The sequence below is a fragment of the Mesoplodon bidens genome (assembly GCF_964165515.1).
Source record: "Mesoplodon bidens genome assembly, chromosome: 6".
Taxonomy (NCBI): Eukaryota; Metazoa; Chordata; class Mammalia; order Artiodactyla; family Ziphiidae; genus Mesoplodon; species Mesoplodon bidens.
The window spans coordinates 23,052,492-23,071,370 of record NC_138162.1 but is presented as its reverse complement, the minus strand read 5'-3'; the positions used below and the strand labels follow the sequence as shown (position 1 = coordinate 23,071,370).

The 18,879-nt window shown below is 36.3% G+C and overlaps 1 protein-coding gene across 3 annotated transcripts in view; it reads right to left on the bottom strand.

Moving 5' to 3' along the window:
* ZCCHC7 (zinc finger CCHC-type containing 7) overlaps nt 1–18,879 on the bottom strand; it is a 243,653-nt gene that overhangs the window by 37,589 nt on the left and 187,185 nt on the right. For all 3 annotated transcript variants that reach the window (XM_081236168.1, XM_081236167.1, XM_081236169.1), the window contains exon 5: nt 18,112–18,282. In XM_081236168.1, coding sequence (XP_081092294.1) covers nt 18,112–18,282 — 171 coding nt within the window. The remainder of the gene's footprint in view (nt 1–18,111; nt 18,283–18,879) is intronic.

Below are 18,879 nucleotides of genomic sequence, written 5' to 3'. Positions count from 1 at the left end.
ACTTAAAAAAATCTTAAAATATTTTGATCACTGGTAAAAAACAAAAGTACTCCACATCATTCTCAAAGCTGATATACCCTTCTTCAGTTCGCTCAAGCTTACTTGATTCTTTTTTTCAACAATGTTTAAACAATAATAACAACCCCAGCTTCCTTACTAGCCTTTCCCTCTTGCCTTTCTTTCTTATAGAACCAGAGATCTATCACCTGAAGACTGGGAAAGTGGGTAGCAGAAAGGAGAAACTTTGGAGGGATAGATCCCTATAATTTTGATAACTTATCTGGCCACTTTAGTAGTGAGTATATAATCCATGTACACAGGTCAAGAGAGAGGTCTTATTTCCTGCTCTCTGGCATCTTAACTCCCTCTTTCTATAACTTTCAGCACACTCAGATCTCCCATTTTTAAACAAGCAAACAAAACATCCCCTGAAAAACAAAACTATGCTGATGACACCCTTTAATTATAACTGCTAGGAGCTGATTTCATTGCTCCTTTGGTATCCATACTTATGTTCTGAGTAACTGTAAACTAGTTCTCAAAGGTGCTACACCACCCTGTTTCTTAAGCTCACTAGCAGGCACCAGAAGTTTTAAACCAGATTAATAAGTGATAAACTAAAGGTAAAATAATTTTAAAATGAAAATTTAGACTTTCTTCATAAACCAATTATACAAAGTCCATCACAAACAACAGATACATAGAAGAGCAAACTGGTTCAAATCACTGAAAATAATCCTAATTCATCTTAGCCAACTACATTATACTCCTTTTATTTATAATCATGCCCTATCATTCAGTTCTAGTTCTCTGATTCTCACAGAATTCTCCTGGGAAAATTTTCTTTTCATCTTCTCCCAAGAATCTTATAGCATCCAGGATAATGTCAGGTATATGAGTAATCACCTTTAGGTCCAAAGTTGTGCTGAGACTGTACTAATTTTACCCCTAGAAGCTTTTTTTTAAAAAATAACATTAAATATTATAAAAGTAATACATATTCATTATATGAATAGAAAATACAAAAGCCACCTGAGATAATTACCATCTGAGATAATTGCAAACATTTCAGAATATTTCACTCCAAACTTTTTTCTATATACAAGCAATAAACAATTGAAACCAAAATTTAAGAAACAATACCATTTACAAGAAAATGAAAATACTTAGGTATAAACCTAAATATGAGGGGATTTGTATATACTGAAAACTACAAAACTCTGACAAGAGAAACTACAGAAGATCTAAATAAATGGAGAGGTATACTATGATGTTCATGGATTGGAAGACTCAAAATAGTGGAGTCAATTCTCCTCACAGTGATCTACACAGACTGAACACAATATCAATCCAAGTCCCATCAAGATTTTTTGTAGGTATAGACAACTCATTGTAAAACTTAAATGGAAAGGGAAAATAACTAGAATAGCTACAGTAATTTCATAAAAGAAGAGCAAAGTTTAAGAAATCAAACTACCTGATTTTAACACTTACTATAAAGCTACAGAAATCAAGACAGTATGGTACTGGTGATGGGACAGGTACCTAAATCAGTGCAACAGAACAGAGAGTCCAGAAATCAATTCACACAAATGTGGTCATTTAATCTTTGAAAAAGATACAAATGCAATTCAACGGAGAAATAATAGTCTTTTCAACAAATAGCAAACAATTGATCACCCACGGGTAAAAAAATTAACCTTGATCTAAACCTCATACTTTATGCAAACATGAACTCAAAATGGATCATAGATCTGAATATAAAACATGGAACTGTTTGAAAGAATACACAGGAGAAAATCTTTGCTAATTGCAGTTGGGTACCAAGTTCTTGGAAACGGCCCCAAAAGCCTGATCCATATAAGAAAAAACTGATATTGGATTTCACAAAACTTAAAAACTTCTGCTCTGCCAAACAAACAAACAAACACACAAAAACCAAACTGTCAAGAGAGTAATAAAAAGACAAGCAATAGACTGGGAGAAAATTTATGGAAATCACATATCCAATGAAAGACATATCCTAAATATTGAAGAAGAAACTCAAAACCCAACAATCAGAAACAGACACTCTAATTAAAAGGAAAGTATCTGGACACTTTACCAAAGAGGATATAAGGATGGCAAATAAACATATAAAAGGATATTCAATATTGTTAGCCATTAGGCAAATGCAAACTAAAATCACAAAGAGATAGGTACTACACAACCATTAAAATGGGCAAAATAAAAAACGCTGACAATAACAAATGCTGGTGAAGATACAGAGCAGTTAGAACTCTCAACTTCCTGAGAGTCTCATTTTGCTGATGGGAATGCAAAATGGTATGCATACTCTGGAAAACAATATGGCTGTTTCTTATAAAGTTAAACATACAGTTATCATAGGATCTGTAATCTCCACCTGGAAACTTACTCCAGAGGAATGAAAACTATGTTCACACAAAGACTGTATACAAATATTCATAGCAGCTTTATTTGTAATAGTCAAAAGCTATACATAACCCAAATGTGCCTCAATGGATAAACAAACTGTAGTACATCCATAAAATGGAATACTACAAAGGAACAAACTACTGATACATACAACAACTCATATGAGTCTTCAAAATATTACGTGAAAGAAGCTGGTCTCAAAAGTTTACAACGGTATGATTCCATTTACATGGCATTCTTGAAAGGACAAAACTATAGTAATAGAGAACAGATTAACGGTTGCTAGAAGTTAAGGATGAGGGGAGAGTGACTATAAAGCATGAGGGAGTTTTTCAGGGTGGTAAAACTCTTCTGTATCCTGGTTGTGATGGTGTTTACATAAATCTATACATATTCATAAATTGAACATCAAAAGAAAAAAAGTCAATTTATTATTAAAGAAAAAAAAGAATGAATATAGGCTTAGATTGCATACCACACTATTCCTAAAAGGTTTATAAGCAGCAATAGAAAAATGCACATTAAATTTCAAGGTAAAAAGTTATAAAATGAATATATGCTCATTACAAAAACAGAAAATAAAGATCAATAGAAAATTTAAAAACCTTTATAATTCTTGACATAACTATAGTAAGCAGTTTGGAATACTTCATTTCAAACTTTTTCTATGCAAATCTATATACACATAAATATGTATATTTATATAGAAATAGGATATTTCATAACTTTTGAAATTTACGCATTTCATTTAATATACTAGTAACTTCTTTATATTTCAATACTCATTTCCACATCATATTTTAAATGCCTAAGGTTATTCCATTATATGGGACATACTGTTAAGTCACTTAAGTTGGCCCTGAAGTTAAATATTTGAGTTGCTTCTAATTTTCATTATTATAAACAACTCTGAGGTGAACATTCTTGTAGCTATACCTTTGCAAACATATATCACTTAAACTCCAGAAAGGTTATTCAAAGGTACTTTCCCAGCACAACCTAACACTGAATATCATTATTATTGAGACATTTTTTTCTTCCTACTAATTTGTAAGAGCATTTTATATATTATAGGTAATTATCCCATCACATATTTTATAAAAATCATTTTCAAGCTGTGGTTTGTCATTTAACTTCATTAAAGGTCTCTTTGGATAAACTTCTTTTTAAAAAAGTTAAATCTATTCTCTTAAATCTATCCTCTATTTCTTTTATGGTTTCTGATACTGGTGTCTTTGTTTTCTAGTAGGAGCATTTAATATTTATTTATTGTGATAATTGATATATTTGGTCCTATTTTTGTTCTCATCCTTTTTGTTTTTTATACATTCTTATTGCTTCCAATTTCCCCTATTGTTTGCTATATTAAGTTTCCTTTGCCTTATTTTATTATTATTATTTTTTTCTTTTGCGGTACGCGGGCCTCTCACTGTTGTGGCCTCTCCTGTTGTGAAGCACAGGCTCCGGATGCGCAGGCTCAGCGGCCATGGCTCACGGGCCCAGCCACTCCACGGCATGTGCGATCTTCCCGGACCGGGGCACGAACCTGCGTCCCCTGCATCGGCAGGAGGACTCTAAACCACTGCACCACCAGGGAAGCCCATCCTTTGCCTTATTTTAAATTAGTAACCTAAAAGTTACATGGCCTATTTTTTCTTCTTTTAGTTGAAACAAACTTTTATTTTATTGGAATTATCTATGATCCACACTATTATAGATTTTAAATTTTTTAAAGAATTTTTTTCTAAAATTAGTATTAAGTTTAAAAGCAGATTAAGAGGAAGTATTCAGACACGTACTGTATGCTTTCTTGATTTCACTGTTCATTGATGCTAATTTTATTCTCTGACTTTTCCAATAAATTTACAAATGCACAACAGCTTGGCTGTGTCATCTATTTTTCTTTGAATGCTCTAGCCTCCAGAGATTTCTCCGCTGCCTTCTGGAATTTAGTATTGCACAGGAGAAGTTTGATGAAAATTTGATTGTGTGTATGTGTATGTGTAATGTATATTTTTGTTTGCATGATTTTTTGTTTGCATGATTTTTGTTTGTTTGATATCCAGAAATTTCACTAGGATACGTCTAGATGTAGGTCTTTTTTCTCCCTCATACTGAATGTGTGCTCTTTTGATCAGGATTTCCTTTGATCATTTTGCTTTGGATTGCTTCTCTATCCACACTGTGAAGAATGAATTAGGATTTTCTCAGTTTCCTATTTCCTGTAGTGAGTTTATCTCATTTGGAATTATCTCTGATTCCATTTTTACTCTACCATTTCTTCACATATGCCTGTAACTATTTTTTATTGCTTCATTAAAAAAAAAAAAAGAAAAAAAGAAAAAGAATACGAAAACAAAAAGGAAAGGGGCTTCCCTGGTGGTGCAGTGGTTGGGAGTCTGCCTGCCGATGCAGGGGACGTGGGTTCGTGCTCCGGTCCGGGAGGATCCCACGTGCCGCGGAGCGGCTGGGCCTGTGGGCCATGGCCGCTGGGCCTGCGCGTCCGGAGCCTGTGCTCCGCAGCGGGAGAGGCCACAGCAGTGAGAGGCCTGCGTACCGCAAAAGAAAGGGAAAAAAAAAAAAAAAAAAAAAAAAGGAAAAAAAGGAGGCTTATGTGGACCTCGCCAGTATTGGGAACTGAGGTGGTATCTGCCAAGGACTGCACAGGTCTCTGATCAACTTATTCATGGAAAAGTTTAGATGTGATCAAGTTTTAGTTTTCTCAATCAGATGTCTGGCTTGTTTGTGAGGAACAGGGAAGGAATTATAATTATAGAGGGATCTGCAAAGTCGGGATGTTTTATTACACTGAAAATCATCTACTCCATTAAAAGACCATTCATATTGTCCCAGATTTTTATAAATGTACCAAGATAAGAGTTCTGTATAAGCATCCCTAAACCAGGTAAGGCAATTTACATGTTATAATTTGTAAATTTAAGGTGTATGGCTGGGCTGTGTTACTTTGATAGATTTATATACTGTACTATGATTGTCAAGGAAGCAATATTTATCATATTACATCATTATAGTACAGTATTATAGACTATATTCATTATATTGTGTTTTACTTACTGCTAGTTACAAGTTTGTACCCTCAAACACCATCAATATTATCCCCTCACTCCAATCTCACAGTAGCTACCATTTTACTGTTTGTTTTTACAGGTTTAAATTTTTTTTTTTTTTAGATTCCACATTTAAGTGATATCATACAGTACTTATCTTTGTCTGACTTGTCTTGCTTAGCATAATGTGCTCAAGGTACATCCATGTTGTCACAAATGGCAGGATATCTTTCTATCTCATGGCTGAATAATATCCCATTGGATATATATATTACATCTTTTTTATCCATTCATCCACTGATGAGCATTTGAGTTGTTTCCATATCTTGGCTATTGTGAATAGTTCTGCAATAAACATAGGTGTGCTATCTTTTCAAAACCCTGATTTCATTTCTTTTGGGTATATACTCAGAAGTGGGAACTGCTGGATCATATGGTAGATCTATTTTTAATTTTTCGAGTAATCTCTGTACTGTTTTCCATAGTGGTTGGATTAATTTACATTCCCACCAACAGTGTGTAAGGGGTTCCCTTTTCACCACATCCTCACAAGCACTTGTCTTCTTGATAGCCAGTCTAACAGTTGTGAGGTGTTATCTTAAAATATTAGCAAACCAGGACTTCCCTGGTGGCACAGTGGTTAAGAATCCGTCTGCCAATGCAGGGGACACAGGTTCGAGCCCTGGTCCAGGAAGATCCCACATGCCGCAGAGCAACTAAGCCCATGCACCACAACTACTGAGCCTGCACTCTAGAGCCCGCGAGTCACAACTACCGACGTCCGCATGCCTAGAGCCCGTGCTCCGCAACAAAAGAAGCCACCGCAATGAGAAGCCCGCGCACTGCAACTAGAGAAAAGCCCACATGCAGCAACAAAGAACCAATGCAGCCCAAAATAAATAAATAAATACATACATAAAAACATAAATAAATAAATAATTTTAAAAAAAGAACAATTAAAAGGATTGTATACCATGGCCAAGTGTGATTTATACGTGGATACAAGAATGTTTCAACATACGCAAATTAGTAAGTGTAATTCATTACATACCTCAACATAATAAAGGCTATATACAATAAACCCACTGCTAACATTATAATCAATGAAGAAAAACTGAAAGGGTTTCTTCTGAGATCAGCTACAAGACAAAGTTGCCCACTCTCACCACTCCTATTCACTGTAATAGTTGTCCCCTTGAATCTGTGGGGGATTGGTTCCAGGACCTCCTGCGGATGCTAAAATCCTTGGCATCCTTGGATGCTCAAGTCCCTTGTATAAAATGGTATAGTTCAATGAATACAGCTGGCCCTTTGTATCCAAGGATGTGAAACCCGTGGATACGGAGGGCCGACTGTACTGCAAGTCCTAGCAATTAGTCAAGACAGAAATAAAAGGCATCCAAATTGGGAAGAAAGAAGTAAACCTGTCACTATTTGCTGACAATATGATCTTATATAAAGAAAATCCCAAACAGTTAATCAAAAACTCTTGGAACTAATCAATGATTTCAGTAAAGTGGCAGGTTACAAAATCAACTTACATAAAACAGTAGCATTCCTTTAGACTAATGATGAAGCATCAAAACAAGAAATAAAGAAAACTATCTCATTCATAATAGCATCAAAAACAACAAAATACTTAGGGATAAATTTAGCCAAGGAAGTGAAAGATCTGTACAATGAAAACAATAAGACTTTGCTGAAAGAAATAAGAAGACACAAACAAATGTAGACATCCATGTTCATGGATCAAAAGAGTGCTGTCTTTTTAAAGATGAATAAGCTAACAAAGATAGATGTCCATAATTAAGACTGAATATTTTTAGAGGCTGAAAATCTTTTCCAGTTGCTGTATTTTCCTTCACTATGTACTATTTGAGGGAGATGATCAGAACCCAATCAAAAAGCTGTATGGGGGCCTCCCTGGTGGCGCAGTGGTTGAGAGTCCGCCTGCCGATGCAGGGGATACGGGTTCGTGCCCCGGTCTGGGAGGATCCCATATGCCGCGGAGCGGCTGGGCCCGTGAGCCATGGCCTCTGGGCCTGCGCGTCCGGAGCCTGTGCTCCGCAACGGGAGAGGCCACAACAGTGAGAGGCCCGCATACCGCAAAAAGAAAAAAAAAAAAAAAAAAAAAGCTGTATGGGATTTTTAAATATATATATATATATATATATATATATATATATATATATTTATTTATTTATATTTATTTATTTATGTATGGGAGTTGACCTTAGCCTGTAATGCGTAGTAAACAACACTTTCAGCCTTCCAGGTGTTAATGAAGATCTGACTTCCTTAATTTCACTCTCCAAATTCATAACTTAGATAACTATGTCCCAGAATTTGTCCTTATTATTGGATTTAAAGGTTAAATTTAAGTCCAAGGTGAGGAATATAATGATAGAATGAGTCAGAAATTTAACAAAATTCCCAGTGGCCTGCTGCTCTATTTATCAAAAACTCATGTCTTCCCAATGTGATTGCACTGAAGATTAGGTTCATTCCTAAGCCAAATAAAATTCTCAATAAAATACTAAAGTTTATTTATCCCTTCATTTTTAGAGCTGCTTGTTCTAAAGACTGTTCAGGGACAATCTTTCTCCTCTTTTGGTGTAAGTTAGGGGTCTGGAAAGGGAACCATCTCTATCCTCTACAAACTTATTCTTAAAGCTTCTATAAAGAAAACGTAAACCTGCTCTCCATCTGCTAGTTCTACTGAAAGTGACTAATACTAGGCCATGAGGCATGTGCTACAGGGAAACTTGGGGAGGCTGGCGGAATTCATCAGGTTAGTCAGAGATGACTAGAAAGGATACTGTTCAGTTGAATTTCAAAGTAAAGACTGGTCTCTTCTTCACACTTTGTACTAAATTACACACCATCAGTTAAAAATGTAGAACTTTTTCCCTGCTAAGGTTATTTCCATAAGGTTAAACATATTTTTAACCACGAAAAGTTTCAGATATTCATTTATTAGGTAGTTTGGGAACAGTTCCAATGAATTATTAATGACTAATTCTGGGACTTACACCCTGAACAATGAACACATATGAATTTTCACTAACATCATGAGTTTTGCAAGCACCCATCAAGAGAATGAGACCTCTAACATAGAAGTCTACACTTAACTTCCTTGGGGGCGTATTCTGGTCTCCCAGGTAAATAAGTATCTTATAAGCCTATTCAACAATTATTTTTCTATTAAGCAAACCCATCAATCCCAGCCATGACCTCTTCCTTCAACATTATGTTTTAAATAATGAAATGTCGTGAAAAGTGAGAGTAACAAAGTATATCTAACCTGATCTTCCTTATTCTAAAAAGTCGGTTCAATGCTCAGGTGTCAGCAGAACTATATATATATATATATATATATATATATATATATTTTTTTTTTTTTTTTTTTTTTTTTTTTTTGCAGTACGCGGGCCTCTCACTGTTGTGGCCTCTCCCATTGCGGAGCACAGGCTCCGGATGCGCAGGCCCAGCGGCCGTGGCTCACGGGCCCAGCCGCTCCGCGGCATGTGGGATCCTCCCGCACTGGGGCACGAACCCGTGTCCCCTGCATCGGCAGGCGGACTCTCAACCACTGCGCCACCAGGGAAGCCCTGAACTATATTTTTAACTGAATATTCATATCAATCTATTATAATGATATACCTCTGATATTTTAGTTTTTTCAGAGATAATCTTTTTTTTCAAAATTATTCCCTTCCTTCTTCAGCATTGTGATTTTATCCAAATTATTTTGTGGTACCTTGAGAAACTTTTTAAAGTTTTTTTTTGGGGGGGAGGGCACATTTACTACACTTATTTTTTTACTCATCTACTCTTATTTAAGCATTTTCATTTTCTTAAGGAGATCTAATGTAAGTCAGTGGTTTGTCCTTACTTCAATCAATTTCAGCAGGAAAATGAGTTTGTCTATGATTCTTTGAATTATAAAAGGTTATCATAATCTGAGTTTTATATTTTCTTTTCTCGAATTTGTCCTTTCAAGCCAATGAAGAAGATACAGTATACTCCATCACAAAATGATAGATGAGATTTTTCCATATGAAAGCTGAGGGTTGACAGACCAAAAACACAGGACTGCATCAATACCTGTAATATTGGTTTAAAAAGGAGACACTGGGGCATCCCTGGTGGCGCAGTGGTTGAGAGTCCGCCTGCCGATGCAGGGGACGTGGGTTCGTGCCCCGGTCTGGGAGGATCCCACATGCAGTGGAGTGGCTGGGCCCGTGAGCCATGGCCGCTGGGCCTGCACGTCCGGAGCCTGTGCCCCGCAATGGGAGAGGCCACAGCAGTGAGAGGCCAGCGTACCGCAAAAAATAAATAAATAAATAAATAAATAAAATTTAAAAAAAAAGGAGACACTGAAGAAAACATCTGAGAGCAATGCAAATGTTTTTTAAAACACTAGGATTACTAAAGATAGTGAAAGGGAAATATAGAAAAAGGATTTCCTTTGCCTTAGAAACTTCATTTTATTTTACACATATTGTAGATATTATAGCTTTTAGAAAGCCTGTTGAAACTTGATCTGAAACATCATTCGGAGATGTTTACCTCTTAATGAGCCAAGCTGAGAATGTCCAAGCCTATACATTTAAGTGCAGGATTGCACAACCTTCAGAACCATTTGACTAGAGCATGAGTAGGTAAGTGAAGTCTATGGTCTCTAATTCATTCATTTGCTTATTCAATAATCCCATTATACATATATATTTAGGAGCCCATTGAGCTCCTACATGGGTAAGGCACTATTCTAGAAGCTGGAGATACAGCAGTGAATGTGTCTGAAAACAGACATGGAACTTATATTCTAATTAGAGGGGAGAGAAAAATATATAGAATGTAAGATATAAGTGTTATAGAGAAAAACAAAGCAGGGAAGAAGGGCAGGGAATGCTGGAGGTTTTAACTAGGGTGGTTAGGGAAGGGCTCTCTAAGAAGGGGACATTTGAACAGAGACATGAAAGAGATGAGGGAGTGAGTCACTGTGGATAACTGGGGGCAGAGTACTCCCAGCAGAGGGAACAGCAGGTAGAGGGAAAACATGTTTGGTTTTTCAAACAGCAGTAAGGAGACCAGGTGGAGTAAGCAACAGGGATGTAGGCAACAGGGATGTCTATACTGGAGATGTTGTCAAGAAGCCAGACCACATGTGGCCTTGTTGGTGACTGTAAAGACTTTTAGCTTTTACTCTGAGGGAGATGCAAAGTCTTATTTGAGGATTTTAGACAGAGAACTGATGTAATCTGGGTTATGTTTAAAAAGGACTACCCAGTCAGCTGCTGAAAACAGACTATAAAGGGCCAAGGAGGCAGGGAAATGGTTTAGGAAGCTATTAGAATAATCCAGGCAGTAGATGCTCATAGCTTGTGCCAAGGTGATAGTGGTAGAAATGAGGAGAAGTGGTTAGGTTACAAATTATACTGTGAATCATTCTTTCCAGGGTTAAGACAATGTATTAAATTATGATATATTTACTATCACATCGAAAAGAATATAATACCTAGGAATAAACCTACCTAAGGAGGGAAAAGATAGGTACTCAGAAAACTATAAGATACTGATGAAAGAAATAAGAGATGACACAAAGAGATGGAGAGATATACCATGTTCTTGGATTGGAAGAATCAATATTGTCAAAATGACTATACTACCTAGAGTAATCTACAGATTCAATGCAATCCCTATCAAATTACCAATACCATTTTTCACAGGATTAGGACAAAAAATTTTACAATTTGTATGGAAACACAAAAGACCCTGAATAGCCAAAGCAATCTTGAGAAAGAAGAATGGAGCTGGAGGAGTCAGGCACCCTGACTTCAGACTATACTACAAAGTTACAGTAATCAAAACAGTATGGTACTGGCACAAAAACAGAAATATAGATCAATGGAACAGAACAGAAAGTCCAGAGATAAACCCATGCACCTATGGTCACCTAACCTATGACAAAGGAGGCAAGGCTATACAATGGAGAAAAGACAGTGTCTTCAATAAGTGGCACTGGGAAAACTGGACAGGTACATGTAAAAGAATGAAATTAGAACATTCTCTAAAACCATACACAAAAATACACTCAAAATGGATTAAAGACCTAAATGTAAGACCAGATACTATAAAACTCTTAGACGAAAACATAGGCAGAATACTCTCTGACATAAATCACAGCAAGAGGGCTTCCCTGGTGGCGCAGTGGTTGAGAGTCTGCCTGCCAATGCAGGGGACAAGGGTTCGTGCCCCGGTCTGGGAAGATCCCACATGCCGCGGAGCGGCTGGGCCCGTGAGCCATGGCCGCTGAGCCTGCACATCCGGAGCCTGTGCTCCGCAACGGGAGAGGCCACAACAGTGAGAGGCCCGCGTACTGCAAAAAAAAAAAAAAAATCACAGCAATATCTTTTTTGATCCACCTCCTAGAGTAATGAAAATAAACAAATGGGACCTAATTAAACTTAAAAGCTCTTGCACACCAAAGGAAACCATAAAAAAACCGAAAAGACAACCCACAGAATGGGAGAAAATATTTGCAAATGAAGTGACTGACAAGGGATTAATCTCCAAAATATACAAACAGTTCATGCACCTCAATATCCAAAAACCCCCAACCCAATCAAAAAATGGGCAGAAGAGCTAAATAGAGATTTCTCCAAAGAAGACATACAGATGGCCAAGAGGCGCATGAAAAGATGCTCAATATCATTTATTATCAGAAAAATGCAAATCAAAACTACAATGAAGTATCACCTCACACCAGTCGGATGGCCATCATCAAAAAATCTACAAACAATAAATGCTGGAGAGGGTGTGAAGAAAAGGGAACCCTCCTACACTGTTGGTGGGAATGTAAATTGGTACAGCCACTATGGAGAACAGTATGGAGGCTCCTTAAAAAACTAAAAATAGAGCTACCATATGATCCAGCAATCCCACTCCTGGGCACACATCCGGAGAAAACCATAATTCGGAAGGATTCACTGCAGCACTATTTACAATAGCCAGGACATGGAAGCAACCTAAATGTCCATCGACGGATGAATGGCTAAAGAGGATGTGGTACATATATACAATGGAATATTACTTAGCCATAAAAAAAGAATGAAATAATGCCATTTGCAGTGACATGGATGGACCCAGAGATTATCATACAGAGTGAAGTCAGACACAGAAGACAAATATCATATGATATCACTTATATGTGGAATCTAAAAAAATGGTACAAATGAACTTATTTACAAAACAGAAATAGAGTAACAGATATAGAAAACAAACTTATGGTTACCAAGAGGGAAGGGGGGGATAAATTGGGAGATTGGGATTGACATATACACACTACTATATATAAAATAGATAATAAGGACCTACTGTATAGCACAGGGAACTCTACTCAATACTCTTTAATGACCTATATGGGAAAAGAATCTAAAAAAGAGTGGATATATGTATATATATGTATAACTGATTCACTTCGCTATACAGCAGAAACTAACACAACATTGTAAATCAACTATACTCCAATAAACATTAATTTAAAAAAAAAAAGAAAAGTGACTTTCCATGAGAGGAAAAGATATAGAGTTAGAAAGAAAAACAGTCCAGGAATGGCTAGCGATTTCCTTCCTTATTTTGTCGTGTCTTCAAACATAAGAGCAAGTAGGCAAGCAAACAAATGCTCAGAAAATACTGACCCTCGTGTATGTCTCAAGTCCATATGATTACAGGAAAACTCACTTACCTGGATTGAGAATTCCTATGGCATTACTTTGCAGCTGATATTTCCAAAGATAGGTGACATGTTATTATAGGCAGAGTTACTTGGCTCCCTCCTATGGTCTAGGTCATTTTCTACACTTTCCAGGTATGTATTATTTGCAAGTCACAAAGCTTAGTCTTCTGATATTCTCTCATTTAATTTTCACCATTCTTGATGCATCTCCAATACATCACTTTTTACATTCTTTTACACATCTGCCTTTCTTACTATACTCTGAGTTCCTCAAAGGCAGGGACCATATCTTATTCATCTTTATCTCTTTAGTACTTGGATTACTGCCTAGCATGTAGTAGGCAACTAACAAATTTTTGATAAATATAGAAAGTTTATTTGGATGGTGGAACACTGGAGATGTTTTTGAACAAAGGCAGAACTTAATTATTCAGCTCAACGATTGTGTTCCAGCCAGTCTTATTTCTGGCCAGTAATATCTCAATAAGACTGTGAAAAGGATAAGAAGTGATACTTGTACTAGGTACTCTGCATTTCGTGCTGGAAATCCCCATGATTAAACTAAACTTCAAAAAAAATCACCAAAATTAAACTAAAAAAATACTAGTTTTCAGTTTTATGTATATATTTGTTGAGGAGACATTCACTGGGCACTAATGTCTATGCGAAAGCCTACACAGCTTATACTGAGTTCTCATTTTTTAAATAAACTTTCAAGTTGCTAAAAATATTTTAGTATACAGTGATATTTAAGAGATTCTTTTTTATAGAATCAAATATTTAAAGAAAGGAATCAAGTGAAATATGTCTTATGGATTATTTTCTCCCACTACATTTAAAAATCTGACTTAAAGCAGTGACTCAAGTGCTGAGCGCCCCACAAACAGATGGCATTTTATTCTTATAAATGATGGTTAAAGGAGTTATTTAGTATGAATTGGGATAGAAGACTGAGCAGGAAATTTGAGAAAAAACTGCTGGAGAAAGGAAGAAAATTCACGTTCAGGTTGCAATTATATCTGATGCTGATTAACTCAGTCATTATGCTTTAATGTAAAAGGGTAACAATCTCAACAATAGAGACTGCCAAGGCTGAGATGGTCTTTTGTGAGAAGCACAGTTCTGTGGTATCACAGACTTGGTTCTATGGCTGAAAATCAACAGTCTACAATGCTTTGTTGATCCTCAAAAATTCTTTAAAGAGCTGAGAACTTTTTAAATAAACTATATTTATTTTTATTTGGAAAATATTTTTCTTCATCTATTTTATAATGTATTGATATTTTAAATATCATAAGTTTATTATCAAAGTTGTTTACTAGATCCACAATATCTGCAGGTTTAAGACAGAAACTCGAGAGGATCTTCTGAGAAGGAGTTAAACTGACAACGTCTAGACTGTCAGTAAGTGAACTTTCTCAATGTACATTCATGAAGTACAGCATCATTTTAACTTTGAGACCTTGGGCATACCCTAACCTTACAATGTCTTGGTTTTCTCTTTTGTAAAATGGTAGTAATAATAAATAGTATCTATCTCATATGATGGTAATGAGGATTACATAAACGACTCTGGTGCAATCACAAAAATCTACTGAGCACCTACTAAGCACTGAGGATACAGCAGTGAACAAAGCACTCCCACTCCCCCTAATAGGTAATGAACTTAGCATAGTACTTAAAACACTGTAAATATTCAACTAATTATAGCTATTATTATTTTGGGAATGTCAGATATAGCTCACAGAATGGGACTGTATGTGCAAGATAAATGTGTATAGACAGTTTAAGATTCTCAGTTTATTTAAAAGCTATCAGCAAGAGGAGAGAATCTGTGGTAGATTCAAAATTGGGATTCTTTACATACTTCAGATTCTCTTCTTTTGGAAGGTACCAGTGAACCAGGTAGACTTTAGTAGGCCTTGAGTCATCTGTCTATCCTTTACACTGCCAAACTCTGGAACTTCACCCAAATACTTTTACATAGTAGTTAACAAATGAAGAGCTTTCCAAGCTGAGTTCAGGAGTCATTATAGCAAGAATGTGAATATGACTCATGAGTTTTCATTACTAATTCTCTTTGCACATATAACTGGTACTCTGGCACTAGAGAGATTCTGGTGTGGCTATAGGGATGTATAAAGCAAAAATGGAAGTTTCTTGATCTCCTTAATTTATAAGAGGTTAGGGCATCTATAGTTACCCAGGGCTTCATAAATCCCAGTAGGTGAGAAGATGAAAATGACGAAGAAGGGTGGAGAACAGTATTGTCAGAGGGTTTTAGCTTTAAATAAGTCAAGGATACCTACACAAAGAGGGAGGAGAAATGATTTAGAAGCAGTCATGGCAGGTGAGAAAGAGGTTGATCCTAATCAACCTAATTCAGAGGTGTGTGGGTCAAGAGAGAATGAGCAGCAAGCATTTGAGAAGGCTGTAAGGGAAACAATATTTTCTGTGAAGGACCAGGTTTCAAGACAGATTTAAAGCATGTGTGGGAATAGCTGAATAGTCCCAGCAACCAGGGGCCAGAATGAAACTGCTCCCAAGTGAATCCTCATGAAGACCTTCTGGGATGGTGGAAGGACTTCAAGCTTCTTCTTCAGGAGTCAGTGGAGCCTAGGTTGGATTGGGCTCCAAGGGAATTCTGTACCAGGTGGGCAGGCTGAGAAAAGATCAATTCATGTCCAGAACTTTCATCATGTAATTAAAAAAAAAAAAAAAAAAAAACCAATGGTAGGTCTTGGTGGATTTAGGGGAAAGGGTGATGCCTTCTCTGAAGTCAGCCACAGTCTAACCTTATCTTAAAAACTTATATTCAATGGGGTTATTAATCCTCAAGGCCATTTTAAATAAAGAGTTTAACATACATTAGAGGCCAAAATTAAGAAGTTAAGCAGAATGAGCTATAGATTTAATTCACAGCTAATTATATAACCTTTTACAAACCATTCTTAACTGTTCTGTACTATAGTTTCTTATTTCAAAAAAACTGCTCATGATTATGTCTGAGCCTCTTCTGTTATCACACGCAAATTAGACCATACCTATAAGAGTCCTTTGGAAGAAAGAAGTTAAAAATTATGCTTTTAAACCTAATGTCCAAACTAGAAAATCTTTCTAAGAAATTATAATTGACAACTCAATGCAGAGAACAACAGAATAAAACTAAGACAACTTAGAATTTACTATTTTTAAAACTTAGTAAATAGTGAAATATAAGTTTAAACTACTTTGGAATGAAATGACAACTTCTATCTCTATACCTTGTCTTAAGACTCATATTCAACCTCACTAGGGGCCTAAGAAATATAAATTAAAACAGTAAGATATCATTTTCTCCTTATCTGATTGGCCAAAAATTTTAAAGACTGATTACAGCTAGGGTTGAGAGTACTCTTAAACACTGCTAGCAAGTGGATACACTGGTGCAAGCTTTTAGAACAATTTGACAATATTTATCCAGAGATAAACGTACATATCCTTTAATTACACAATTCCATTTAGAATATGACTTACCAAAATACTCTTACATGTATGCAGATATATATATAAAAAGATGTTTACAGCAGCAATGTTTGCTTAAAAAAAATGAGTAACAGTATAAGTCTAAATGTATTGGTAGAGAAATGGCTGGGTAAATTGGTAAAAATGGAATAAAAGTTAGCCATGAGAAAGGTAGTCTTTATGAGCTGATAGAGACACATTCATAAAGAATTAAGTGGAAAAAAAATTAACTTATAGGACAGTGATCCTATTTTTGTTTATAAAGATCCTTTAAAAACTACAATCAATATTATTTACACAAGAAACACATACACCAAACATTCATATTCTAGTTTGTCTTAATCTGAAATTCATCCCAACAGAAAGTCATATTAATTTTTAAGCAAAAGGCTCTAGGTACAATTCATTATAAGGAAAATTTAAAAAATATTTGTGCTTTGTATCATGTCTTTGGGAAACACAAATTAAAGGGAAAAAATTCTTACTTTTTTTTTTAGATACTGACTTCTATAAGCCCTTCTGGTTGAAACTCTGACTAAAATCCCAGAGACATTTATAATATGATGCAAAATGACGTCTAAAATAACAATGTGCTAAAATTTAACATGCTACAAGTAACTGAAATGTCTTCTAAGTTACTTCTGTCTTCTTAAATCTAAAGAAAGATCTAAGATAAGCATATTTCAAGTTTTGGTGGTTTGTCCATCTTGCATGAGAATATTATACCACCAAGAGCCACCAATAAGCAGCATCAAAGCAGGCTTCAGGGCTTCCCTGGTGGCGCAGTGGTTGAGAGTCCACCTGTCGATGCAGGGGACTCAGGTTCGTGCCCCGGTCTGGGAAGATCCCACATGCCGCGGAGCAGCCAGGCCCGTGAGCCATGGCTGCTGAGCCTGCGTGTCCGGAGCCTGTGCCCCGCAACGGGAGAGGCCACAACAGTGAGAGGCCTGCGTACCGAAAAAAAAAAAAAAAAAAAGCAGGCTTCATACAGACCTTTGTATACAACTGTTAAGTGTTTATATATATTTTTTCATCTAACTATGAATGAATAGGTACACAAATTTTACATGTTATTTATTACATACCTCTTTAATTACTACCTTCACTTTGGCAAGCACATAAAGCCAAAGAAGCCAGCACAGGTTTACAATATTTATTGATGCTGCCCCCTGATGAACCCATTCAGTAGGATCCCTATCCTGAGATATTAGAGCACTGATTTACATGATCAGTGGCCAAAGGGACATGACTATCATTATACACAGTGCATAGTAAACATGCTTTTAAGTAGGCTGGCAGATGGTTACAGATTGGCACAATGCCCCCAAAGTCCGACAAATTAGTTACATGCAGGATACTCACATCAGCATAGTGGCCTATCATATCACATCTGTCACACCGTTTTCTCCAGGAAGGTCTTTCAAGACATTTGTGAGTAGAAGACATAGGCAAAAAACAGTCTAAGCAAAAGCGGGCCGGACAGGCATACTGGAGGTGTCCTCTCTCGGAGCAGAGGCAGCAGGAGCGGACTTTCTATGTGGCAGACAAACAGAAAATCTCTTTAGCAAAATACTTTAGTCTCAAATAGAATACTACTTTTTCTTTTTCAGTATAATTCCATAAAAAGTGATTTCCAATTTGGAAACACAATGAAGGTCTTGAGCATAATTATAAAATCAAACAAAATGTCTGAAATCAGAGCTTTAACAAAACCATCTGTATCCTGTGGTTGCCAAAAAGGCTTAGTCTGCATGTACTATCATCTGGCATCTATTTCTTATGCCTTGTCTTGTAGGACACTGACAAAGTGGAATGTGTCTGAGAGGGAAAGTAGGATGATGAGGATCTGGAAGCTAAGTCATAGGAGCAACAGATACAGAAAGAGGCTGCTCTGCCAGGCAAAGACAAAGAGGAAACAAGAGAGCCATCTCAAATATTTGAAAGGCAATCATTTGGGAGAGGAAGTTGGTAAGGGAAGGAATATTTGTTAAGGGCTTACTAGTGTCAAGAAATGTCTAAGAGTTCTGTGTTATTTCAAAGATTGATGTATCTGTTTAACATAATTTACATCATAAACATTTATAAATGCCTAAAATTATAATTTTCTAACAATGAAAATTATCCCACAAT